This window comes from Ochotona princeps, chromosome 10 (assembly GCF_030435755.1).
Source record: "Ochotona princeps isolate mOchPri1 chromosome 10, mOchPri1.hap1, whole genome shotgun sequence".
NCBI lineage: Eukaryota > Metazoa > Chordata > Mammalia > Lagomorpha > Ochotonidae > Ochotona > Ochotona princeps.
Genome location: NC_080841.1, coordinates 13,458,008 through 13,484,994, shown reverse-complemented (window position 1 = coordinate 13,484,994; position 26,987 = coordinate 13,458,008). Strand labels below are relative to the sequence as shown.

General features: G+C 51.0%; 1 protein-coding gene across 1 annotated transcript; it reads right to left on the bottom strand.

Annotated features, from left to right (window-relative positions):
- Nucleotides 1–342: 342 nt before the first annotated feature.
- On the bottom strand, nt 343–26,987 carry RNPEP (arginyl aminopeptidase). The gene is made up of 11 exons (XM_004578954.4): nt 26,499–26,987; nt 21,720–21,860; nt 21,264–21,412; nt 13,238–13,354; nt 12,481–12,716; nt 9,767–9,880; nt 8,908–9,020; nt 8,632–8,737; nt 3,152–3,379; nt 1,771–1,913; nt 343–805 (listed from the first exon to the last, which is right to left on the bottom strand). Exons 1-11 carry the CDS (start codon nt 26,928–26,930, stop codon nt 647–649), a joined length of 1,938 nt encoding a protein of 645 aa, XP_004579011.2. The 5' UTR covers nt 26,931–26,987; the 3' UTR covers nt 343–646.

Genomic DNA, 26,987 nt, shown 5'->3' with positions numbered 1-26,987 from the left:
GACAGAGGCCCACTCTCCAAACAGCTACAACATTCAGTGCTGGGCCACGCCAAAGCCAGGAGCCTGAAACTCCACTCAGGTCTCCCACATAGTTGACATAGTTGCAGGTGCTCAAACACTTGGTTCTCTCTCTTCTCTCTTCTGAGGTGCATTAGCAGGGAGCTGGATCAGAAGTCTAACAGCCAAGACTCTAACCCATGCTCCCCTATTTGATGCCAGCATTGTGGGAGACAGCTGGCCCCTGTCATATATGTATTTATTTTCCAATATACACATGGAGGGCTCCTCATCCCCACCACATCTCTTCCAGCTGGAGAAAGAAACCAGTCACTCAGCTCCAGCTCCAAATCAGTTGTTTTTATTTTTAAGCTTTAAAAACATTTAAATGAGAGATACTAGAATGTGAATCTTCTGTATTATATTTGAAGAATCTGCAAAAAAAAAGGGGGGGGAGTAGGAAAAGCCCCCTCTTGCTTCTGAGAGCATGTCCGCAGCTATACTGAACAGGACGTGGACCAGGGCTTGGGGCTGCATGTACCAGAGAGGTCCTCCCAGGGGTCAAACCACCCTGGCAGATCTGACGAGTTAATTGGAAAGCCCATGATGGAGTGAGAGGTGGAGGCAGAACACCATGCCTGCCCATCCTCTAGCTGCTCTTCGGTGCCAGGATCTGCTGGACGTACTGGGCCACGTTGCTGTGGAGCTGCAAAGCAGTGGCTGCGAAGGTCTCCTGGGCAAGGGTCCTGGCCGCCTCGCTGCCGCCCATCATGGCATGGTACAGCGGGAGGGTATATTTCTGCTTCCCCTGCAAGATACACACAGGCCTGCACATGGACCCACAACCCCTGGCCCCGGCCCCCAGCAGCAGGCTAGGACTGAGTTGTGTCCTGGCTGCTCTGTTTCTGATCCAGCTCCCTGTGAATGCACCTGGGAAGGGGGCAGAAGGTGGCCGAGTCCATGGGCCTCTGCCAGCCATATTTAACACATAGTTCCAAACTCCTGGCTTCACCATTTGGGCAGTAATCCAATGGGCAAAAGACTTTCTCTCTCTGTTCTAATTCAGCATCCTCTCAGGGGGGTCAGAGACAGATCTCCATAGGCACATCCCCCAGGATATCACAGGGAGGTCTACAAAATGAACGAGACAGACTGGCTTGGAGGGACTCTAGATGAGCCAGCAAGAGGCCAGCAAGCATCTGGAACCTCAGCCTTGAGCTTCACTCCCTCTTTTTATCTTTTAAAGATTTACTTTATTTGAAAGGCAGTGTAATAGGGAGAAGAGAGAGATATCTTCCATCCATCGGTTTACTCCCTAGTTGACCACAATAGCCAGAGCTGGGCTGGTCCAAAACAAGGAGCCAGGAGCTTCTTCTGGGTCTCCCACATTGGTGCAGGGAACCCAAGGACTTGGGCCATCCTCTGCTGCCTTCCCAGGTGGTTAGCAAGGAGTTGGATGGGGAAATAGAGCATCTGGGACTCCAACCAGATGCTGGCACCACAGGTGCAGGCTTACCTCATTGTGCTATCCATCTCCTTCTTGAATTTGCCCACAATTCACACTATCCTCCTCCCCTGGTCCAAGTCAGCTTGGACTTCTTCTTCTCCCCAAGCCTAGAGGCTTCCTCTTCCCAGGGAGGTGACCACTCAGACTAGCAGGGTCCTTGGGGAAGTCCCCAAATTCCCCGTCCCAGGTAGTTGCTCAGACCAGCACGGCACACCGCCAAGGAGGCCAAGGACGCCCAGCACTGCGGCTCAGGCAGGGTCACCCACCTGGCTCTGCAGGAATTCCTTCACCTTCCAGAAGTCCTCCTGGTGGTCGTTTTTAAGGACGATCTGGCCCCAACGCAGCCGCAGTTCCGCATTCTGGGCATTGGAGATCTTAGGGTACATCTCCCCAAGTTTTTTCACATTCCCTGGATGAAAGGAAAGAACTGGGTTGTTGCCCACAGCAGGGGGCAGAGAAGCCCCATCTGCTGGCCCTGGAAAGGACACCTGCACTCGGCCACTCCTTCTGCCCAGCTTACATGCTGATGTGCAGCCTTCCTTCCTTCCTTCTTCTCTACTCCAAATGGCCACAACAATCACTGGGCCAGACTGAAGTGAGGAGCCCAGCTCGGGGGTGCCAGGGACGCCTACCTGAGTTCTACCTAGCAGGCTGGAATTGGAAGCCAAGGTAGGAGTCAAGTCCAGGCACTCCAATATAGGATGCAGGCATCTTAACTGCTACACCAAGTACCCACCCCTGGAATGGTAATGCTCTCTGCTCGCAGTTCCATCTTATTTTTTTTTCCTCAGATGTATTTAGTTATTGGAAAGGCAACCAGAGAGAGATCTTCCATCTGCTGGTTTACCTCCTAAATGGCTGCAACAACCATGCTGAAGCCAGGAGCTTCTTCCAGGTCTCCCACACGACTACAGAGCCCAAGCACTTGGGTCAACTGTCACTGCTCTCCCAGACCATTAGCAGGAGGCTAGATGGGAAGTGGAGCAGCCGGGACCTAAACCAGCATGCTTGTGGGATGCCATACCCACAGGTGATGTATTTACCTGCTAGGGCAAGACACCGGCCTCCTGCTTGTCATTCTGCTTGGATTAAAGTATATATACTGCTCTTAAAAACCTTGTGCCCAGGGCCAGTGTGATGGCTCAATTGGTTAATCCTCTACCTGTAAGCACCAACATCCCATATGGGCACTGGTTCTAGCCCTGGCTTTTCCACTTCTTATCTAGCTTCCTGCTTGTGGCCTAGGAAAACAGTGGAGGGTGACCCAAAGCCTTAGGACCCTGCACTCCTGTGGGAGACTCTGAGGAAGTTCTTGACTCCTGGCTTCAGATCACACCAGCTCAGCTCCAGCCATTATGGCTATTTGGGAAGTAAACCAGCAGGTGGAAGATCTCTCTTTCTGTCTCTCTCCTTATTTCTGTCTCTCTCCTTATTTCTGTAAAGTCTGCCTTTTCAATAAAAATAAATAAATATTTTTTCAAAGATTAAAATAGCCAGGTGTACACAGCCAGTGCACAGGGGTGCACCTGCATGGCTGAGGGTCCCTTGTGGGCTGCCACCTGCTTCTGAATCTCCAACAGGCTCAAGGTGCAGCTCTGCCCACTAGGACAGGTGCAGCCCGTGGAAGCCACAATGCCCTTTGCTCACCAGTAGGGAGAGGCGACCTCTGGAGGATCTGGTCCAGGAAGTAGACCAGCTGGTAGGTCTCCCAGGCTGACACGGCCACAGCGGCAATGGCCTGCATATCCAGCTGCTCACTGGCCCACAGCTGGGCCAGCTCCTCAGCAGGCTTCATGAGAGATTCCCCTGGAGAGAGGTCTGGGAGGTAGGGGGGCCAGCCAGGCGTGTTCAGCCAGCGATCAAACTCGAATCCTGTTGGGTGTAAGAAGAGAGAAGTGGGGTAGGGTTCTCTGGCCACAGCTAAGCAATTCCCAAGACCTCCATATGCTGGTCCCTTCATCCCTGACTCTTTCTGGTATCAGCATCCCTTCCCCATGCGTCTGCTTGTTCAACAGGGTCCCAGTTAGGATGGTGTCTACAGCTGTCTTAGGAAAACTACACTGGGCTCTCCTTGGTTTCATCCACTACTGCAGAGCAGAGCAGAGGCTGTCCTAGCTGCGTTCAAACTCAAGTTCTGGGAACAGGCACTGTGGGGACAGCAGGTTAAGCTGCTGCCTGTGATGCTGGCATCCTACAGAGTGCTGATTTGAGTGCAGGCTGTTTCATTTCCAATCCAGATCCCTTGGGAGGGCAGCGGAAGATGATCCACATTCTTGGGCTCTGGCCACCCACATGGGAGATTCAGGAATTCTGTTGGAAGGACATTGTGAATCTTTGCCAGTGTGGAGCCAGAGCTATCAGAATTTAAGAATTTTACCCAGAAAAATGGTGAAAAGGCCTGAAGAATAGAAGAATTCATGTTAGTTTTTGGATGACATGGTCTTTAATTAAAGCCATTATTATAATTTTAGAAGGGGAACCTGCAAGAAACTTCTCTAAAAGGAGACACTGCAAAAATGTAGCTAAAAAAAGAAAATGCCTCACAATACAGATGAGGAAGAGAAAGGGAACCTATGAGAGGTCCCCCTAAGAGGAGAGGCCACTGTAACATGGCTAAAAAAGAAATGCCTCAGGCTCAGCGGCTAAAGTCCTCACCTTGAACGCCCCGGGATCCCATATGGGTGCCGGCTCTAATCCTGGCGGCTTCACTTCCCATCCAGCTCCCTACTTATGGCCTGGGAAGGCAGTTGAGGACAGCCCAATGCTTTGGGACCCTGCACCCGCGTGGGAGACCTGGAAGAGGTTTCAGGTTCCCGGCTTCGGATCGGCGCAGCACCAGCCATTGCCGCTCACTTGGGGAGTGAATCATCAGACAGAAGATCTTCCTCTCTGTCTCTCCTCCTCTCTGTATATCTGACTTTGTAATAAAATAAAGTAAATCTTAAAAAAAAAAAAAAAAAAAAGAAATGCCTCCTAGTACAGCTGAGGAGGATGAAAAAGAGGAACCCGTGAGAGGCTTCCCTAACAGGAGACGCCACCATAACGTGGCTAAAAAAGAAATGGCTTATACTACATATGAAGAAGATGAAAAAGAACATGTGAGAGACCCCCCTAACAGGAGACGCCACTGTAACACAGGTAAAAGAGAAAGGCCTTACACTACAGATGCGGAAATTAGAAAAAGAAAACTCAGGAGAGACGCCCCTAATGGGAGATACCACTGAATTATGACTAGAAAATAAATGAAAACTTCCCATGTTAAAATAACAAAATTGCAGGATTTCTCAGTCTTCTAGTGAGGAAAATAAGAATGAAATAAAAGAATAATTATTAGCCCACACCGTGTCGCCTTCAGTGTGATCAAGGACATGGCCCAAGTGCTTGATATTCCCCAGAGACCTCATGAAGTATCACCACTTTTCCCCAATTATACCAAGAAAACAATCTACCTGTATATGAGAATCTAGACTTTAATACCATCACAGCTTTTAAAAAAGCTTGCACATCCTATGGAACCACTTCTTCACATGTGTGGAGAATATTTAAAAGGCTGGAGCCGGGTACCAAACTGGATTCCCTAGATTTTGAAGTAATAGCGAAAATAGGGCTTTCTCCTTCTCAGTGTTTACAATGCAAAATGTGAAGAAGTGATATGGCTAAGAAAAATTGCAATCCTTAGGAGCATCAGGTCAACAACTCCCAGGGGGGACAATTGACTTATGACATGTTGGTTGGAGATGGGCAGTGGATTACTACAGAGCAGCAAATACAACTACCTCAAGCTGCGCTCACCCATATGAGATGCCTGGGAGAAAATTGAAACTGGGTCTGAATTTGCAGGTAGCTATACAAGAGTCATACAAGGGGCTAGAGAAGCTTATGCTGATTTTATAGGATGTTTAACTCCATAGAAAAATAAGTTAAGGGAGACAGCACTAGGAAATTGTTATTAAAGCAACTGGCCTTTGATAAAGCCAATGAAGATGGCCAGGCAGCAATTCATCCTATAAAAGAGACAGATCTCATGGGTTATCAGAAAACCTGCCACAACACAGGGACATTCAAATATCGTGCCGCCTAGCAGCACTAGAAACCTTTGCTATTCAAAAGCAATGAATGCTAAAAGTTTTCATTGTGGCAAGCCTGAACACCTTAGAAAATAATGCCGAGTGCTTCCTTTAACTCAAAAGCACCATGCTAATACTTCTAACAGTCACTCCCCTGGAATATGTCCTAAAGGCCATTGAGGCCGGCACTGGACAAAATAATGTAAATCCAAATTTGATCATGATGGCTGATGTCTGTGGCCAGGAAACTCCTGGCAGGGCTAGTCCCTGGTCCCAAACATTCAGAGGTTTACAAAACAGTAATCTGAAAAAAAAAAAAAAAAAGACTAAAAACAAACAAAAAACTTTTCTAAAGAAAAATAAATAAAGAAAAAACAAAACAGCAATATCCTACTCAATTTGTATCTGCAGAATTACAAATTTAAAACCACTACTGTCTCAATACCCCATCTGTGCTCCTCACCGTGCAGGTATAAATCCTTGCAGGACAAAATTCTAATCAATTGTAGCAAATGCATGCTATTCATATATCACTTTTTCCTAGACAGCCATTCTTAACCAAAATTTTAGGTATCTTTATGGCCTCTGTCTCATTAAGTTTCATTGTTTAAAATTAACAAGTTATGTTTGTGCTTTCAAAGTATTTGAGTGATGGCATTATATCAGTAATTAAATATAAACCTGTATTATACCATTTTAAAAAGTTCCTATTTCTATCAGATATTTTAAGCCTTCTTGGCATCCTTGACAGGCATCCAAAAATTCAAAAGTTTCAACTTTGGGGATTTGGGTATTTCTATCTCCCTAGGCCTCTGGAAATATCAAAGGATTTATCTCTCATTTTGTAGACAACTGATTCAGCTATTTGTATTATATTTTAAAACATTGTCAATGCTGAGTGGTACAAGATTTTGCTACATTAAAAATGTTGCTACAGATGTCCAAAAATTATAGAAGTATAATTTTAATTTGTGTGCTTTCAAAAGTTCTAGTGCAAAGTGAAGCCTAACTATGATGGAATGTGGACAAAGCCAGTAAAAGGGGAATGTTTGCTGTTTTGTTAATGTGTCCAGGTCGTTCACTGCTAGTCTCTCAGGAATATTTTATATTGCTGAGGAAGCTGGAATACAGGTCTTCAGTTTAACAGATGGATTTCACGGTAATGACCATTTTTCCGCCCAAGGTTTTGATTCAGACTGGATTATCATAGTGACTTTTCACTTGCTAATTTCTAGTAGACAATGCCATCAATTTGGCATGATTTTACTTTTACCCTGAAACATTTTAGGGGTCCCAGTCAGAGGAGAGTGGGAATCCTGAGCTCCAGAACCTGGCTCAGTCACCTAGGGAGGTCACCATGATGGTTAACACGGCCCCAGCAGCCGAGCCAGGAAGCCTGGCTCATAGGATTAACACTGACTTTTACTCATGGGTAACATCTAATTAGTTTCTGTTCTGAGTACTCATATAGAACCTAAGAAGGCTGAGCGTTTGCATTAGGGTCCATACAAGGCATCGTTACAGCCCATCAGGTTTCTGAATTGTGTGTAGTGGCTACTTGTCTGGATTGCATTTAGTTGTCATGTATCTGTCTTGATGTCTGTCTTTTTGTTAAAACTTATTCTACATGTGTGGTGCGCAGATAAAACTGCTAATCAGAACTCTGCATTGACAGTTTCCTGGGGTGTATATGTATTTTGAATAAGAAAAAGGAGTGTCATTTTACAGTAATACTCCTTGGCTTCAATCCCCCCCCCCCCGAGATTTGGGCAAGGAATGATCTCACAATAAACTGTAGGTTTATGCCACTCTTCCAGCTAGAGCTACCTTAGGGAAATCTCACAATTGTTACATGCATTACTGTATGTGTTTGCTGCTAGGAAATGTTATACCTTTTACTTCTTGTGAACTAGCTTGGTTCTGTAACAGAAAAAATTATTTAAAAGGAAAATGTGCAGGCGGAGACTGGATCTCTCTGTATTTCTCCCATTCTCTCTGTACCTCTGCCTTTCAAATAAACAAACATTTAAAAACGAAAACAAATTCATGTTCTCCCAGCCATCACATCAGCCCTGAACACAAGCCTAAGGGCTAGAGGACCAGGCTGTCTGGGCTCCCAGCTCTGCCCTGAGTGAGGGGGCACCGCCTCACAGAGTTCTTTCTATTCTGCCTGTAGACTTGGGATGGTGGGGGGAGGTGATGTCGCCCCACCCTGGCTGACAGCTGTGAGGATTAAATGAGCAAATGTGCATTGAAAGTCTAGCACAGTTGCCCAGCATATTGTAAGCATCAACTCTTGCTAGCTATAGTGCCGCATGACCTTGAAAAGCAAGGTGGGCCTCCAGCCCAACAACAGTGGTCATTACCAAAGTCTGAGCGAGCCCAGCTGTCAGAAGGAACTGACTTGATCAAATTGACCCAAGAGTGACTCAGAAGCCACAGCAGGAACCAGGAACCAGGTCCCTGTCTCATGGAAGGCCAACCCACAGAAGTCTACTCTCCCCTCCGAGCGAGCAGGGCCTCTCCAGTTGAATGGGGGAAGCAAGGATGTGAACACCTCTGTTTAAATGTGTCTTTTATACTTATCTGAGAGGTGGAGAGAGAGAGAGAGAGACAGGGAGATTTGCCATCCACTTATCTACTCCCTACCCCGGTCCGTACCAGGGAGCTGGGGACTCAATGTAGGTCTCCCACGTGGATGGCAGGCACCCAATCACTCCAGGATCACCTGCAGCCTCCCAGGGTCTGCCTTAGCATGGAGCTGGTGTCAGCAGCTGCAGCTGGATATAGTGACCCACGTGGATGTCTATCAGCTTCCCAGATGGGAGACTCATGCCTGCCCCAGGGCCACGACCCTAAGGCAGGGGCCACAGCCGTTTCAGTTTAGGACAGGGATGCAGCAACAACTCTGGGAAGAGCTAAAGGTCTAATTGAACGCGAGGACAAAGAAAGAAGAAGAGCTACTAAGGCACAGGCTTGGTGGGTAACCCCAACTCTCCCCGACCCCACAGCCTCCCTCGTCCAGGAGCCTATGGGCCAGCCCTCCCCTCTGCTCCCCTGGGATGCAGTCCACTCTCTTCTCCTTCAGCTCAGGGAAATACTCCAAGTAGAACTCCAGGAAGTCATCGGCTAAGATGCTTTGGAACTTGAACTCATCCACGTAGGCCTGCGAGAAGGGAGGCATTCTATTAGCCCCTGCCAGGGGGCCCCTGGGCCCTGGTCTCGGGCTCTCCCCTGACCCCTTACCTCTTGTGCCCCCTGCCTCCACCCTTGCTCTCTGGCCCAGTGCTTTATCCGCTCCTCTTCCTTCTCCCCTCATCCGAGGGTTGACTGTACCTTGAGAAACTGGTCAAACCGATCTTGATCACCCACCAGGTAGGCCAGGTATGAAACAAAGCAGAAACCTTTCTCATAGGGTGTCTCGTTGTAGGTATCATCTGGGTCCACACCTAGCCAGAAGAAAGCAGACGGCCTGAGTCCCTGCGACCCCTCGTGGGCATCATCCCCTGGGGCATCATCCCCTGGGGCCAGGATCGAAGACAGGTTCTGGGTGAGCCAGGGGTCCTACCGCCCAGGAACACAAGGTCTGGCTCTCCAGAGGTGTCCCAAGGACCTGCAGCATCTCCTCACTCTGAGCGATGTGCTATGTTCAAGGAGGGTACCTCAACTCTAAGCACTGAGTGCCCAGGCTGATGTATTCCCCATGAGTCACTCACAGGCTCAGCCTCCTGTCCCCTCCCAGGACCATGTCCAGAACAAAGGCAGCCCTCAGAGCAGGACTCTCCCAGTCCAACAGTGGCTCCCAGGGACCTGAGGTTCAACTGCACACGAAGGTGTCACATTTAGTCACATGTTGGAGCTCAAGAAAAACATTAGGAAGCCGACAGCTCTGAACTCAGGACTGGGACACAGGTCAGAGCTGCAGGTGTACGACCAATCATGGACAAGGTCCACAGTTCATGCTCTGCAGGAACTGACCAAAGACAGGCCACACGCACACATGTAAAGCAAGAGTGGCTAAGAACTGCAGAGAGCCATGCGGAATTGCTAGCCTGGACAGCTGTGTGGCTCAGGTGTAGGCACCCTGGCAGTGGTCGGAGAGAGGCCAGGAGCTGGGCTGGGCTGGACAGCCCTTCCCACCCCCCACCCTACCCCAAGCATGCATAATGGCACAGCCTGCAAAGTGAGGTTGGACCTGGCTCGATCTTCACTCGGAGCTTATTCAGTGGGTTCTCTTCTCCTGTGAGGTCCATGTGCTGCCGCAGCAGAGCTCGACCTGTGGCAGCTTCCAAGCAGGAGTTATCAGCCCCTGGGGTAGAAACAGGCCGTGAGCCCCAGAGCTAGTCCCCACAGCCAATAGTTTCCTGGCAGAATGCTCTGTGCTGCCCCCTTATGGACAGAGCTCAATACCATCACTATCCCCCTTACCACCTGCCTCTCCCCAGCACTTTGAGGATCAAGCTCAGTGACCCAGAACCTGACTGTCATTCAAGCTCAGCCCTATCCTGAGGTCACACTGTATCATGGTGGGATCACAGCGGAGGACAGGGAAGGGAGTAGCAGCCATGACAGAGGAGGGAGTAGCAGTAATGAAGTCTCTCTGAATTACCTATCCCTACCAGCATGCTTTTGCTTTTAGATAGTAATGTGATCTTCTATGAAAACTTAGCATTCTGTCTTCAGACCAGAGAAGCTTTCCTTATGTCCCCTTCTTGCACCTTGCAAACTTTAAGAGTCTGTGAGTCTCCTTTTGGCTTTAAAGATTAAAAAAAATGAAGGGGGCCCGGTGCAATGGCCTAGCGGCAAAGTCCTCGCCTTGAACGTGCCAGGATCCCATATGGGCGCTGGTTCTAATCCCGGCAGCTCCACTTCCCATCCAGCTCCCTGCTTGTGGCCTGGGAAAGCAGTCGAGGATGGCTCAGTGCATTGGGACCCTGCACCCGCGTGGGAGACCTGGAAGAGGTTCCAGGTTCCCGGCTTCGGATCGGCGCGCACCGGCCGTTGCGGTCACTTGGGGGAGTGAATCATTGGACGGAAGATCTTCCTGTCTGTCTCTTCTGCTCTCTGTATATCTGACTTTGTAATAAAATAAATAAATCTTAAAAAAAAAAAAAAAAAACAAATGAAGGAATAGTGGAGAAGCAGGGACCTACCTGGGTTCTGACTTGGGGCCTCGGCATAAGTCTATTCATATGCACAATGGGATAATGATTAGTGGATGACCAAGGCATTCACCAACAGGCTCTAGTTATATGCATGCTAAATTAAAGTGAACATTTGTAACAACTTTCCAGGCAAGATGTGCTAACAAGTTTGAAAACACCCAGGCCCCAGAAATTGTGTTTCTAAGAATGTACCCTTAAAATGTCCCGAGATATGCTACAATGTTTCTGAAAATAACTCAATGGGAAATAAGAAACAAGTGATCTAGTTGGAGAATGAATAAATGAGAAGATACCCAAGTCACAGGAGAAAATTTGTTGATGCTCAAAAGTTTAACACTTGTGGTTTTTTTGTCTTGCTTCCTTTTTAAAGATTTTATAGAGAAAAGGAGAGACAGAGACTCTTCCATCTGCTGGTTCACAACCCAAATGGCCTTAACGGCCGAAGCCAGGAGCCAGGAACTTCCTCGGGGTCTCCCGTATGAGTGCAGGGTCCCAAGGCTTTGGGCCGCCCTCTACTACTTTCCTAGGCCAAAAGCAGGGAGCTGGATGAGAAGTAGAGAAATCGGGACACAAACCAGTGCCCATATGGAATGCTGATTCCAACATGCATAGGAATAGCCTATTGAGCCATTGTGCCAGCCCAGGTCTGTTTGTTTTAAAGTCAGTTGTAAAACCACATGCAGTTTGACATATGTGTGCGTATATTTGAAAGAATATGCACTGATCATCTCAAGCAGTGAGGTTACAGATACATTTCTCTTCTTTTCTGTGCTTTTCCATGTACATCAAATAGGTCTTCATTTAAAAAAAAAATGAATGCTGAATTTTTTTAAAAAAGTATCCCCCCCCCAAAAAAAAGTATCCCAAATACAATGAGTTACCACAGTGAAGACAGATTTTTAGAAGCACACTTAAAAAAGGAAAAAGAAAAAGGTGGGCATTCAGTTTGGCAGAGAACGTGTTGCTTGGGACACCTACAGCTCAAATCTGGGGGGCCTGGGTTTGAGTCCTGGCTCTGCTCCTGGCTCCGCTTCCTGCTGGCATACATTCGGGAGGTAGCAGGTGCTGGCCCAGGCAGTTAGGTCCATGACCCCCACACGGGGAGACTGGGGTGGAGTTCCCAGCCGCTGGCTTTGGCCTGGCCAAAATCCTAACCATGGTGGGCATTTAAGGAGTTACCCAGTAAGTGGAAGATTGATCTCCCTCTCTCTCTCTCTGCCTTTCAAATAAATAAAACCAATGACTTTTTAAAAAAGTGCTCCTGGGCTGAATTCCAAGTTAAACAAAGGAACTTGGACACATGAAAGGTTTCTTCTGACTCCTAGAGCTGTGGTGGACTGCTCCTACGTGGGAGTGTGAGAGTCTGCATGGTGGGGTGTTGTGAAGTTGCTCAACAAGGCTATAAGACATTCAGTGGAAGGTAATGACTTTGTGATTCATCCGAACTTTAACCAGCCGCCGACTGGCTTAGGCCACCCAGGTGATGTCTGGCTCTGGGACGCTGTGATGTTGGGGCTTCCCCCTACAGGGAGGGTACTTCCAAGCAGTCCCTGTCAGGCACAGCTCCTACTCATCCAAGTGGTAGGTGGTGGGCAGGAGTTATCTATTTCAAAGTAGCATTTGTCTAGGTCCAGCCCCCCACAGCCTTTCTCTCTGCTCTGACTCCTCCTCCTCCTTCACTCCCCTCTCTGTCCTCAGACCCCATCGGTGGCACTGGCCTCACAGATGAAGGCTGGAGCCTTACCGTACAGGATGGTGGAAATCCTCCTCTGGGCGTACATGGTGAAGCCTTCGTTGAGCCAGAACTCACTCCAGTTGGCATTGGTGACCAGGTTCCCAAACCAGCTGTGTGAGATCTCGTGGATGATAACATGGGCCAGGGAGCCGTCCCCTGCCAGTAGGCAGGGGGTGACGAAGGTCAGACATGGGTTTTCCATCCCTCCGAATGGAAAGGATGGTGGCATGAAGAGCAAGTCGTACCTGCCGAGAGGTGGGGGCCACAGGGCAAGTGCTTTTCTCCCTTCCTGCAGCTTCCCCACCTGCTACCAGGCAGATGCCTCGCCCAGCCTCCTGTCCTCCCACGCTGCCCAGGCCACTTTCCTCATCCTTATGTGCTCTGCTGTCAGAGGGTGTGAGCACACTGTCACCAACTGGGGGTGATAAAGACCAGGGTGGACCTATGTATGCAGGAAGCCCAAAGTCGGAGGTCATCCAAGGAAACAAGGGGATGTGGGGTATGAGGGGACCTCCAACAAGGACAGCAAGCAGGGCAATGAGGCCCAGACACCATCCTCGACCTTTCATTGGCAGCTGCAAGACACCCTCTGTCTCAGAGTCCCCTCCTCAGCCTCAGCCCTACCCCTTCCTCCCCTCATCCTGACCTTCACCTCTGAGGTCAGGGTCCCTCTGCCCCAGGAGACAGAGCAAGACAAGCAGCCCAGCAGCGAGAGTAGGGAGCGGGGCCACGGTATTAGCAGAAGGCACTGGGGTCCCCATGATACCTTCCCCACAAGTAGGGTCCAAAGAGCTTCTCCCCCGTTGCCAAAAAGTCTTCAACTACGCCATCATATTCCTTCTTGGCAGCTTCTAGGAGGCAGGGCTCGGCCCATACCCGGCTCCTAGAGACCAAAGTAAAGAGGTGAAGCTAGGCCACATGGCTGTGCTGGCCCAGCCCTGCAAGCACCTGTCAAAAACTGGCCTCAGTGCCCTGCCCTGGGCATGCTGTCAGCACAGACAGGACATGCTAGGTCAGATCTCAGGCCAGTGAGGCCTGTGAGTGTTCGCAGCACCTCGGGATAGCCTCATGAGGTGGAGGAGGAGCAGCTGTTCCCTGCAGGCGACCCACTGAGCTACAAGGTGCCAAGAATCTGACTTCTCTGATGCTCAGTCTTCATCTGTCAAATGGGTGGAGGAGAATTAAATGACTTATATGATAAATGGCAGTTTCCTCCCTCCTACTTCTAAGAGAGATAAGGAAAAGATCTGAGGGGCTGGCATTGAGGCGCAGCGAATCAGGCTGTCAAATGCAAAGCTGGCATCCTATATGGGTGCCGGTTCAAGTTGCAGCTGCTCCACTTCCGATCTAGCTCCCTGCCAATGCACCTGGGAAAGCAGAGGAAGACGGCCCAAGTACCTGGGCTCCTGTACCCAGGTGGGAAATCACGATGAGGCTCCAGGCTTCTGATTTTAGTTATCCCAGCCCAGGCCACATCAGATGGAGCTAAGCCATCCCAAGCCAGGAACCAGGAGTCTCTTCTGGGTCTCCCATACCAGTACAGGGTCCCAAGGCTTTGGATCATCCTTCACTGCTTTCCCAAACCACAAGCAGGGAGCCGGATGGGAAATGGAGCAGCCAGGACATGAACTGGCACACATATGTGATGCCAGCACTTGCGGGTCGAGTTTTAGCTAGTGAGCCATCACACCAACCCAAAATAAATAAATCTTAAAAAAAAAGGATTTGGGGCCAGCATGGTAGCCTAGTGGCTAAAGTTCTTCCTTCCATTCTCTGGGATCTGATATGGGTGCCAGTTTGTATCCTGAATGCTCCACTTCCTTTCCACCTCTCTGTTTGTGGACTGGGAAAGCAATCAAGGACTGCCCAAGGACTTGGGATCCTGCACCCATGTGGGAGACTGGGAAGAAGCTCACTGCTCCTGGCTTCAGACTGGTTCAGCTCCTGCCATTGCGGCCACTTGGGGGAATGAACCAGTGGTTGGAAGATCTTTCTATCTCTCCCTCTCTCTGTATATCTGACTTTCTAATAAAAATAAATAAATCTGGGCCCGGCAGCGTGGCCTAGCAGCTGAAGTGCTCGCCTTGAACGCGCCGGGATCCCATATGGGCGCCTGTTCTAATCCCAGCAGCTCCACTTCCTATCCAGCTCCCTGCTTGTGGCCTGGGAAAGCAGTCAAGGACGGCCCAGGACCTTGGGACCCTGCACCCATGTGGGAGACCTGGAAGAGTTCCTGGCTCCTGGCTTCGGATCGACACAGCACTGGCCATTGCTCTCACTTGGGGAGTGAATCATCGGATGGAAGATCTTCCCTCTGTCTCTCCTCCTCTCTGTATATCTGACTTTGTAATGAAAATAAAAATAAATCTTTTAAAAAAAAAGAATAAATAAATTTTTATAGAAAAATATTTAAATCATAAAATCCTTGAAATTAAAGAGAAATCTATTAGAGTCAACAGAAACTATCAGTTGTCTTGGATGTAACAGAGGGCCTGGGTCTTGATTCCCCAGGATGGAGGATGTGTGCGTTCTGCAGGGAGGCACAACGACTTGTTAACACATGGCCTGGCACAAACACAAGCCCACACATCACTATGACGTGGCAGATGGTTCCACAAGCTTTCACCATCTTCTTCCAGTTTCCTGTGCATCTGAACTTGTCAAAACAACAACAACAAAAAAAGGTTCTGTATAATGGAACGCCAAGGTGGGGAAGAGAAGTGGGTAGCCTGTGATCACAACTTGAGCTGCCGGCGGAAGTTGGGGTGCCCACAGCCAAGAAACACACCCGGCCTTGTGCAAGCCACTTCCTGGAGCCTCAGCCTGCTCCCCTCCCAGACAGCGCATTGTCATCCCCACTGAGTCCACACTGGGATTACAGGGACCAAACATGCCAAGTTTCCTGACCCAGGGCCTGGAACAATGGCTCACTCTGTGGAAAGACCCTCCCGTGACCTCACTCCACCAGGACCCTACGCTAGGGGGCTCCGAAGCAAAGCCCAAATAAAGGGGAGAAGGAAGGTATCCCCACCACTATATGGATCTGTGACCTGGCCTGACCAACTACTCTATCGTAGTAGAGGTCAGAGAATCACTGTAAGCTGTGTACTTAGAACCCACTGCTCCTCCATGTGCCATTCACAGTCCATGTGCTAACTAAGACAACTTTTTTTAATTATATAAATTTTATTTTTGATAATTTTTGCATATTTGATTCGGGTGTGAAGGATCAAGGGCTAGAGGAGGGCCTGGCAGCGTGGCCTTGCAGCTAAAGTCCTTGCATTGAACGCGCCAGGATCCCATATGGGTGCCTGTTCTAATCCCTGCAGCCCCCCTTCCCATCTAGCTCCCTGTTTGTGGCCTGGGAAGAAAGTCGAGGACGGCCCAAAGCCTTGTGTTTCTGCACCCACATGGGAGACCTGGAGGAAGATCCAGGCTCCTGGCTTCGGATTGGCGCAGCACCAGCCGTTGCAGTCACTTAGGGAATGAATCATTGGATGGAAGATCTTCCTCTCTGTCTCTCCTCCTCCTCTCTCTCTCTATATATATACATATATCTGACTTTGCAATTAAAATAAATTTTAAAAAAAGGCTAGAGGAAAGTGGGTGAGACCATTGTTTTCACATTCTCTTTTTTCCTTACTGCATCTGGGAGAAGAGATAAAGGGAGAAACCACACCCAGCCTCCCAACCATCCCAGGGTCCCTGATGTGGGGCATGCTCCAAGGGTCCTGCTCAAGTGGTTTGGATAGTTCAACAGTTCTGTATTGCTGCCGATCTTGCCACTGAAATCACAATGTAATCTCTCCAGTGGCTGACGTAGTCCATCTTAGAGTCTGTTTGTCCAGGTATTCACTGCCAGCTCTTGGCTGGGCTAGCTAATTGATTTGTTCTAGTCCTCCATCCTCTGTTATGCTACCAAGTGTCTTCTGCAGAGTCCACTGTACTACCATATCCTCCACGTGCATCTGGATATGCTGTCCACTGCTCCATCTAAGCCACGGAGGAAGCCCAGCTCTGACACATGCATTCCACACTCAGACCATGAAACCTGCAATTTTCACCATGGTTGGAATTCTGAGTCCAGTGGTTCAGTTGGGGGTATTCCCAAAGAAACTTCATCTGAAGTTATCCCAGACCTGATCCTTGTGAGTGCATGCCAATTCATGATCTAGTACAGTCTGTCACCCAAATTGGCTTGCGTACACACTGTTAGTTGTAATTGCTGGTCAGTTGTCTCCAGCCCTGTCTTTTATGCAAATTAATGGGTATTGCAGTCCAGCCTGATCCTGCCCACCGCACACTTGGCCCTCACACAACCAGTGGGAGTTGCAGCCTAGTCAGAGTGACCCACAATAACCTCCACCAGGCCCGCCTCCTGCTCTGGTTCCTGTGCTTGCCAGTATGCACAGCAGACTGGTCCAGTTGATCCCACATCCCTGTTCAGCTCTCCTATATGTCAATGGGCATTGAAGCCTAGTTCAACCCAACCAGCCCCCCATCCAGTCCACACATATGCCAGCAGGTGCCACTCTCTGTCTAGCCATGCTTGTCCCAGTCCTGCTTCTCATGCTCACCAGTCAGAGTGGCAACCCAAGAAGAAGGTGCCCACTGTATCCCTAATGGGCTCACTCCCTCAATCCTGGTTTTGCACTCTCCAGGTGATACTGCAGTTTAGCTTCACAGAGCTTTCCCCTCATGCCAGCACCTGCTAGCTGATGCTGTGGCAAAGCCCAACCAAACTTCACCCACTGTGGTTTATTCATGTACCAATAGGTACAGACCACCCAGCCTGGCTTTTCTCTAATCCAGCTTACATGCAGGTCAACAGGTGGTGTAGCCCTGCCCAGCCTGGTCTGACCCCAATTCCAGCTCTCACTCTCACCAGTGGGAATAGTAGCCCAGCAGGAGAGTTCTCTATAGCCCCCCTATCGGGTTTGTCCTCTCTCCCCTGCGTCTCACATGTGCTGGTCGGACGCTGTGGCCAATTTTGGCATGACCTGTCTAACCTCGGCATTTGCCAGTGGGTGCTGTAGCTTGGCTCAGCCTGGCCTGGCATGCCCCCAATTCCATCCCACACTAGTGGGGACTACAGCCTAGCCAGCCCAGCCAGCCCCCAGTCCTGGCCCTAATGTGAACTCGCTAGTATTGCAGCTCAACCTGGCATTTCCCACCCACCATTCTGGCTCTCAGATTTGCCACCAGGGGATATGAACTGGCCCAGCCTGGCTTGCCCCAGACCTGAGCCAAAAGTAAGCCCGTGGGTACCATAACCTGGCCTGGCCTGGGCTGCTCCCTTTCTTGGTTCTTGCACCCACCTACAGGGACTATGACCCAACAGAGGAGTTGCCAAGTTCCTCCATCAGAACCTCTCCCAATGCCAGATCTCGTGCACACCAGTGGTTCCATGGGTCAGCCCTACTTAGTCCACCGCCTATCCTAGCAGGATCAGCAGCCTTTCCTAACTGGCCCTCACCTATTACAGTTCTCACTGTTGGATGCTACAGCCCAGCCAAGCCTAGTCTACACCCAGATACAGCTCACGCATGGCTCAGCAAGGGCAGAGACCTAGCCTAGACTATTCTCATGATCAGCAGTGGGTGCTGGAGTCTAGCCTCGTTTGGCACACCTCTGACCCACTCCACACTTGTGCCAAGGGAGACTGCAACCATGTCCAGACCAGACTGTAGCCCCCACTTCAGCCCCTTTGCTCACCAGTGGGACCCTCAACCCAGCCAGGGCATCTATTTAGCTCCCCAACCAGGTCTGATCCCAGCCACAGATCTCACACACGACAGTGGTTACTCTGACCTAGCTTGGCATAGTCCCTCTCCTCTCTTGGCCTTTGCCTTCAGATGCTGTAGCCTGGCCTGGCCCAGCTGGCCCCAAGTCCTAATTCTCACTGGCAGGTGCTGAAACTTGGCCCTACTCAATCTGCTCTCGTTCCTGGCTCATGCAAACCAGCAGATATGGCAGCCTAGCCTGGCATGACCTGCACTCCATCCTGGTTTCTGCACTTGCCAGTGGGCTCTGCCCTGACTGGTCTGCCACCTTCCAAAACCAACTCACACACTTGCTGACAAATGGAGCTACCCTGCCTAGCCTGCCCAACATCCAGGCCTGGACCACGTACTCACCAGCAGGAACTATGTCCCACTAGGGGAATTTCCCAGGTTCCCCCACTCGAGCCACTCCCAGACCCAGATCTCACACATGCTGGTGGGTGCCTGGCCCTTACGCAGCATGGCCTGCCCCATCTGCCCTGATCTTTCTATGAGCTGGTGCAGCCCGGCCCGCCCCACACCCTGTTTTAGGGTGCTCAGGCAAGTGCTGCAGCCTGGACTTGCCCTGCTTGTTCCAGCCCCATTACCGGTGAGCATCGGTGAGTTCCATAGTTACACCTAGCTCAGCCCATCAACATCCTAATTCTCAAGCTAACCAGTGGGACATGTAGTTCCATAGGGTGGGGACCACACATCCCCCACAGAATCCAACCCCAGACCTTGTTCTCTCACCTGCTGGTTGGTATCATGGCCCTGTCTAATGTGACCCATGTCCTGATCTGATACTCACTGTCAGGTACTGGGATCCAGCCATGCCAGCCAGGCCCCCAGCCATAACTTGCGTGTGCACTGGCGTGTGGTGGTCAGCCATGTTCCATGCTAACAAGCCCAACCCAGGACTCCTGTGTGGGCAGGTGCATCAGTCTGACCCATAAAGATCTTCAGGTCTCTCCCTTCCAAACCACCAGGTCTCATTCCCCTCATTTACCTGCAAGTACAATGGACCTGTTGTTGGGTGTCCTCAGGGTTCATTCCTCACCTACATGTACAGTGGCCTTATCCATGGATGTCCCTAGGCAGTAATCCCATACCCCCAAGACCCCAAAGCCCGCTGATGGGCAGCCTGTGGGCAAAGCCTGATGCTGGTTGGTGCTCTGGCAGCCCACAAGCCCAGAATCCTCCCCTCCCCTAGCAGCAGTGGATGGGGATCTATGATTCCCAGCACAGGTTCCCCCAGCCACACCCACACTCTGAACCTGCTGCTCAGACTTATCTGGACTCCACCCACCAACATGGCGGCAGTGGGTGGAGCCATAGTCCTGAGCATGCCCAGAGCCATCCGAGATCCATCCCCAGGATGGTTGCTGTGGATGGAGGAAATTCTCAGACCTCGGACTTGGACAAACCCAGGACGCCCCCCCGCCGTCCAGCAGCAGTGGATAGGGAGCCAAGATCCTCGGCAAGCAGCCTGGTCCGGCACAGGAAGTCTGGCCCAGACACACACCCACTGCTCAGACTTCCTAACACAACTATTCTAAGGTAAACACTGAAATGACCATCCCTTGCTTATCTGTTCTGCCGATCAGAGAGAGGGTATCCCCTTTGGTTACTGTCTACCATCCAGCCAGTGGGAGAAGGTGACACCCTTTCAATACTGGTGTGGTTCTGGTGTGGTTCTGAGCTGGCAATGATGGAATTCTATCCGTCACGCCATCCAACTGCTGGGGACTAAGTCGGCAAGCCCACGGTGCCACAGCGCACAGGGCTAAGCCCTGAGGCTCGTAACTTACCTTTCCAAGGCCACCATCACCCGTGGAGACTGAGCACAGGACCAGAGAAGCAGTCCGGCTTGGCTACCCAGCCTTCCACTCCTTCATAGCAGGCCTGAGCTACAGCAGCAAGAATATAACACCAGGGCCCGGCAGCGTGGCCTAGCAGCTAAAGTCCTCGCCTTGAACGCCCCGGGATCCCATATGGGCACCAGTTCTTATCCCGGTAGCTCCACTTCCCATCCAGCTCTCTGCTTGTGGCCTGGGAAAGCAGTCGAGGACGGCCCAATGAATTGGGACCCTGCACCTGCGTGGGAGACCCGGAGGAGGTTCCTGGTTCCCGGCATCGGATCGGCCCAGCACCAGCCATTGTGCTCACTTGGGGAGTGAATCATCGGATGGAGGATCTTCCTCTCTGTCTCTCTCTCCTCTCTGTATATCTGACTTTGTAATAAAATGAATAAATCTTAAAAAAAAAAAAAAAAAAGAATATAACACCAGGAAAAACCTACGCTCCTGATCACAGTACTCATGCCAGGAAACCTTTCAAAACCCCTGTCTATCACCTGCTGTGATAGAGGTATTGTTGTGACCCCGAGTTCAGGTTCATGCATCTGCAGCCACAGAAAGGGGAGGACACCTCCCTGTCCACAGGGAGACAGCGAGGTCAAAATGAAAAAGTGGCAGTGACTAAGATGCCCATGCTCCACATCAGAGCATGTGGGGTACTGGTTTCAGGTTCCAGCTGAGGCAGGCCCTGGGAAACAGTAGGTGATGGCTCAAGTAATTGGTTGTCTGCCATCCATGAGGGAGACCTGGATTGAGTTCCTGGCTTTAGCCAGACTCAGACCCAGCCATTCCAAGCATCTGGGGAGTGAACCTATGGATGGGCATTCTGGCTCTTTCTCAAATGGGTGGATGAATGGATGGATGGATAGATGGATGGATAGATAGATGGATGGATGGATGGAGGGAGGGAATTTCTAGGACTTCTAAGGAAGCCAATCCTCCAAGCCCTCTCTGCCACGTTGTTCCACAAGGCGATGACAGCAAGAGTGGCTGCTAGAAGGACTAAGAATCTCCAGGGGGCAGGACCAGACCAGAAGAGGAGGAGGATAGGAGTGAAGAGGTTGAGGGAAGATGAGCACCAGTGCCAGCTGTTCTCATACATCCTTCTCAGACACAGGATACAAGCCCATCTTCAGGAACCCACCTGCCAGCTGGGGTCTCGATCTCCTACCTGGGTCCAACTTCAGCCGAATCCAGATCTCCAATGGCCAAGGCAATCAGGTAGGAGGGGATGGGGTGGTTCATCTGGAAGAAGAACTGCGTGGGGCCTCTCTTCTCCCAGGTGTCAGCGCTCATCACGGCTGTGAAGCCATCTGGGACCTGACAACAGAGAAAACTCAGGTGTGCTCACCTGTAGGGGCCTTCCCATGCGGCCGGCAACCTGAACAGCCATGGGTCAGATGTGGGTAGGATCCACATCCAGCTGGGAGAACACAAAGTTTTTAAAAACTCAACATGGGCTAAGCTGGAGGGACTCGGAGGAAAGCTGCAAGGGATATTTGTGGGGGGACAAATTCAGAAAGAGGGAATTTGTCAGAGGTCCCACCGGATGGCCAGAATCACCAGTCGACTACATGTGAACTACATGTTAAACCTAGACAGGGGGTGCCCGGCCCTAGCACCTCACCTCCACGAGAGCTGAATATTTGTACTTGACCGCAGGTGTGTCAAAACACGGGAAGAAGGACCGGTTGAGCACGGCCTGGCCCTGGGTGTAGACAAACGGCTTCTTCTTTCCTGCTGTCTGTTCGGGAGTCAGCCAGCACACCTGAGAGCACAGAGGGATGTATCGGAACTGATGTCCCCGTGTAAGGTCCGAAGCAGGAGCCAACTGGCGAGGGAAAGCCTTCCAGTGCTTGCACCAGCCTGTTTTGGGGAGGTTATCTCACTGTGTATTTGACCCAGCCTGACAGCTGGGCAGTGTGCAACCCAACACAGAGTCCATCCCTACCCCTGAGCCCTAGGACTCAGCTCACAAGATGCAAACCAGCTTTTTTATTTTCTTTCTTCCTTTGAAAGGCAGCTTTATAGAGAGAAGGAGAGACAGAGATCTTCCATCCACTGGTTCACTCCCCAAATCCAAAGCCAGGAACCAGGGAACCCCTCTAGGTCTCCCATGCAGATACAGAGTCCCAAGGACTTGGGCCATCCTCTGCTGCCTTCCTAGACCATAAGCACATACTAGATGGGAATTGGAATAGCCAAGACACAAACCAGCACCCATATGGGATGCCAACACTACAGGTGGAGGCTTAGTCTATTGAGCCACGGAGCCAGCCCCATGTTTTTTTTTTTCCTTTCTTTAAATGTTTTCATTTACTTGATAGAAAGAAAACAATCTTCCATCCACTGGTTTACTCCCCAAATGCCTGCAACAACCAGGGCCGGGCCAAGCCAAAATCAGCCACCCAGAACTTAACCTGTGTCTGCCAACCATGTGGAACCATGTGGGTGGCAGGCACCCACGCACTTGGGCCATCATCAGCTGCCTCCCAGGATGCCTGAACAAGACGCTAGATCAGAAGTGGAAGAGCTGGAAGGAACTGCTGTGTCTCCAGCAGCGGCACAACACCTCCACTCAGACCTGCTTCTGCCTGTCCCGTCCCACTCAGTAGTCCCGTTCTGCTACAGTAGTCGCCCACCACGTCACCAACTCAGGGAGATGAGAAGAAACTGAGTGTGGGTGCGAAGTACGGCTGCTCCATTCCTGAGATGCACGTTCTCTGACTAAAGGCAGTCACACTGCAGGCATTGGCTGTAGGATTCTTCATTTGTTTTCTGTTAGCCCTTAAGTCAAGCATCAATCTGAATGATTATGACAAACCCAATTTTGTGAAAAATTATTTGAGAGGCAGAGAGAAAGACTTCCAATATTCAGTTCTTTTTTTTTTTTAATTGGAAAGTCAGATATACATAGAGGAGGAGAGACAGAGAGGAAGATCTTCCATCCGCTGACTCACTCCCCAAGTGGCCGCAACGGCTGGTGCTGAGCCGATCCGAAGCCAGGAGCCTGGAGCTTCTTCCCAGTCTCCCATGCGGGTGCAGGGTTCTCGACTGCTTTCTCAGGCCACAAGGAGGGAGCTGGATGGGAAATGGGGCTGTTGCGATTAGAACAGGAGCCCATATGGGATCCTGGCACATGCAAGGTGAGGACTTCAGCTGAGGCTAGACAGATGGAGAACTGAGAACATGATCTGGTCTCTCCCATGGGTGGCACGAGCCCTGTTACTGGGGCCATTGTCACTGCTTCCCTGGGTGCATGTTTGCAGTGTGGCTATCTGGGTTTGTGTCCTAGCTGCTCCACTTCCCATACAGCTTCCTGCACCCGTGTGGGAGACGCAGAAGAGGCTCCCTGCTCCTGGGTTCAGACTGATTCAGCTCCAGCCATTGCTGCCACTTGGGGAGTGAACCAGTGGTTGGAAGATCTTTCTCTGTCTCATCCTCTCTCTGTAAATGTGTCTTTAATTTTAAAAAGGAAGGAAGGAAGGAAGAAATAAAGGAAGAAAGGGAGGGAAGAAGAAAAGGAAAGCGGGGGGAGAGAGAGAAAAAGAGAGAAAGAGATCTTCCTTTCTGTCTATCCTCCTCTCTGTGTATCTGAAAAAAGAAGGAAGGAAGGAAAGACAAGGGAGGAAGAAAGGGAGAAGGAAAGAAACGTAGAAAGGATCAGCTGATTCCAGGAAGGTGTCAGAGGTGAAGCAGAACTAAAGGGGGACAGCTGGGAAGGATGGGAGGACGCGATTGAGGCAGGTAGCGACATGAGGCTAGGTGGCTAGGGCTCGGGGATGCGGTGGGAGGGTGTGGACAGAGCAGGGAAGCATGGCTGGGCAGGTAAGATGAAGGCCTCCTTATCCTGAGGTGTCTGGATTGATTTTCTTTTCTTTTTCTCTTTTTCTTTTAAGATTTATTTATTTTTATTACAAAGTCAGATATACAGAGAGCAGCAGAGACAGAGACGAAGATCTTCTGTCCAACGATTCACTTCCCAAGTGACCACAACGGCCGGTGCTGTGCCAATCTGAACCCAGGAGCCAGGAACTTCCTCCAGGTCTCCCACATGGGTGCAGAGTCCTAAGGCTTTGGGCCGTCCTCGACTGCTTTCTCAGGCCACAAGCGGGGAGCTGGATGGGAAGTGGAGCTGCCGGAATTAGAACCGGCGCCCATATGGGATCCTGGTGCTTGCAAGGCAAAGACTTTAGCCGCTAGGACACCGTGCCGGGCCCATGGGACCGATTTTCAAGCAGTGTAAGGAATCCATGTGGGCATCCGGACTTTTTCTTGCTCAAGTGTTAGTGAATGTGCAAACCTTTGCCGGCCTCCTAAATAGCTCAGGCAGCGTGGACTCGGGGAGCACAGCGTGACTTCCCAGTGAAGAAAGCTGATCATAAGTAATTGTTAGTTAGTCTGAATCATCAGCAAAACATCAGGCAAAATTCCAGCAAAGAGACATCCTACAACACATCAACCAACATTCCTCACAAAGGCCAAGGTCATCAAAAACAAGGAAAGTCCCATGGGGGAAGGGCACGGGGAGGGGTTGGGGGAAGCCGAGAGGCTGTGAAACTGTGTCTCATAATACAACATAATTAATTAAAAAAAAAAAAAAACAAAAAACAAGGAAAGTCAGAGAAACAGCCACAGTCCAAGAGGAATTCAGGCTTACACAAAGCGCATCGTGGCTGTGGTGTTCTGGAAGGGTCCCAGAGAGATAGGAATTAAAGACTAAGGAAATTTGGGGGATTGGGAGGGGCAGGGAATTGCTGGCTTTAGTTCATAATCCTTCAGTAGCAGTTCATTGGCCCCAGGGCTCATAAATTACAACACACGGGGGCAAGCATTTTGACACAATGTCTGCGTCCCACATGAGCACCAGCTGAAGTCCCTGCTACTCCACTTCCAACTCAGATCCCTGCTAATGCACCTGGGAAACGCAGCCTTAGAAGAGCTGAGTGCTTGGGTCCCTACCATGGGACACCTGACATGGGGTTCCCGGCTCCTGGCTTATACCTATTTGGGAAGCAAGCCAGTAGATGAAAGATTTTCTCTCCCCTCTCTCTTTGCCTTTGAAATAAATTAATCTCTTTTAAAGTAAATTAACTGGGGCCCAGCGTGGTGGCCTAGCAGCTAAAGTCCTCACCTCGAACGCACCAAGATCCCATATGGGTGCTGGTTCTAATCCCAGCAACTCCACTTTCCATCCAGCTTCCCGCTTGTGGCCTGGGAAAGCAGTCAAAGACGGCCCAGGACCTTGGGACCCTGCACCCATGTGGGAGACTTGGAGGAAGTTCCTGGCTCCTGGGTTCAGATCGGCACAGCACCGGCCGTTGCGCTCAATTAGGGAGTGAATCATGTGATGGGAGATCTTCCTCTCTGTCTCTGCTGCTCTCTGTATATCAGACTTTGCAATAAAAATAAAATAAATATAAAAAGAAATTAAAAAAACAAAAGTAAATCAACTGGCTATCAGAGCTGACCCTTGCAGGGTGCTCACCACACCCCAAGTCCCAGACTGAACTAGGCATTTATAGAATGATCAATACTTGGACTCTATACTTTGGCTCCTGCAACACGTTATCAATCCTGGCCATCATTTCCACCACCTAAGCTCCTCACTCATTACCTTTGCTTGAGATTTAAACAGGCAACTGCAAGACAGCAGAAGGAACAGACCCGGCTGCCTATAACCTGCAGAGGGACATCAGGGAGCAGGTGGTTCAGGCATCAATAGGACGCCACTAACGACCCCCACGGGGCCAAGGGCAGGCCTCCCCAAGGCACCCCGGGTGTTTCTAGGGCCACCTTCAGCAGACAAACTCAGGGAGGACTTTTTCTTTCCAGGGGTCCTGTCCAATTTCTACTCCTTGCAGGGCAACCAGGAGCCAACACCTCCAGAGCAGCCTGGGACGTTTCTCAACTGACTCTGTCCTCTCCCGAGGAGGCTTAGTTTGTGTCCTGTACTTTTTTTCATTTCAAATGCCATTTCTGTCACGAGGTTCATTCATAATGAAAACTGGAAACAGAACTGTTATTGGGGCCAGTTCTGATGAGGGATGAGGGATAGCATTAGGCAATCAGTTGCAGGCAGGGTGCAATCTTTGAAACAGCCCGCACAGCCCACCTACCGCGGGAAGGCCTGGGACTGAGCAGTCATCCCCGCCTGCGCAGCTGTTAACATCAAGACACAAAGGCCTGGCCAGGGAGCCGCCACCGGGGCCAGGCCCTCCACCCCGATCCCTCTCAGGCCAGAAGGCCAACAACCCAGGCAGGGACCCGGACCCCAAGTCCCGCGGCTGCTTCCCGCAGGAAGCCCCAGGGTTCAGAACAGGACGGAGCTGAGGGTGGGGGCGTGGGGCCAGGGCTGAGGGACGTGGCCGGAGCGCCAGGCCGCATACAGGCAGGAAGCACTCACCCCGGGCCCTTCCCCAACGCGGAAGGTGAGCTGCAGTTGCAGGCGCTCCGAAGTCCGGCAGGGCTGCGGGAAGACAACGCACAAGGCCTGGCCATAGTGCGAGAAGGGCTGCGTGTGGAAGGACACGGGCTCGGCGGGCGGCGGCTCCTCCGAACCCGGACGCTCCCGCTGCAGCACCGCCGCCGTCACCTCCAGGCATGGGTGCGAGTCGAGCCGCAGCTCCGAAGCGCCCTCTGGCAGCAGGCAGCGCAGCTGGTAGGTGGCCGTGCCGCTGAGCGCACGGCTCCTTGGGCCCGGGCCCGGGGGCCCGAACTCGGCGCGCAGGTCCAGGTGCAGGTGCAGAATCTCGAAGGCTCGGAAACTAGAGACCGAGGCCACGTCCACGGCCTGCGCCGAGTGCAGCGGCCGCCGTGCAGCACTGCCTCCCGCCATGGCTCGCTGTGCCGTTTGCAGGTGGGCGGAGAAGGCCGGTTCTGCAAGAAGGTCGCG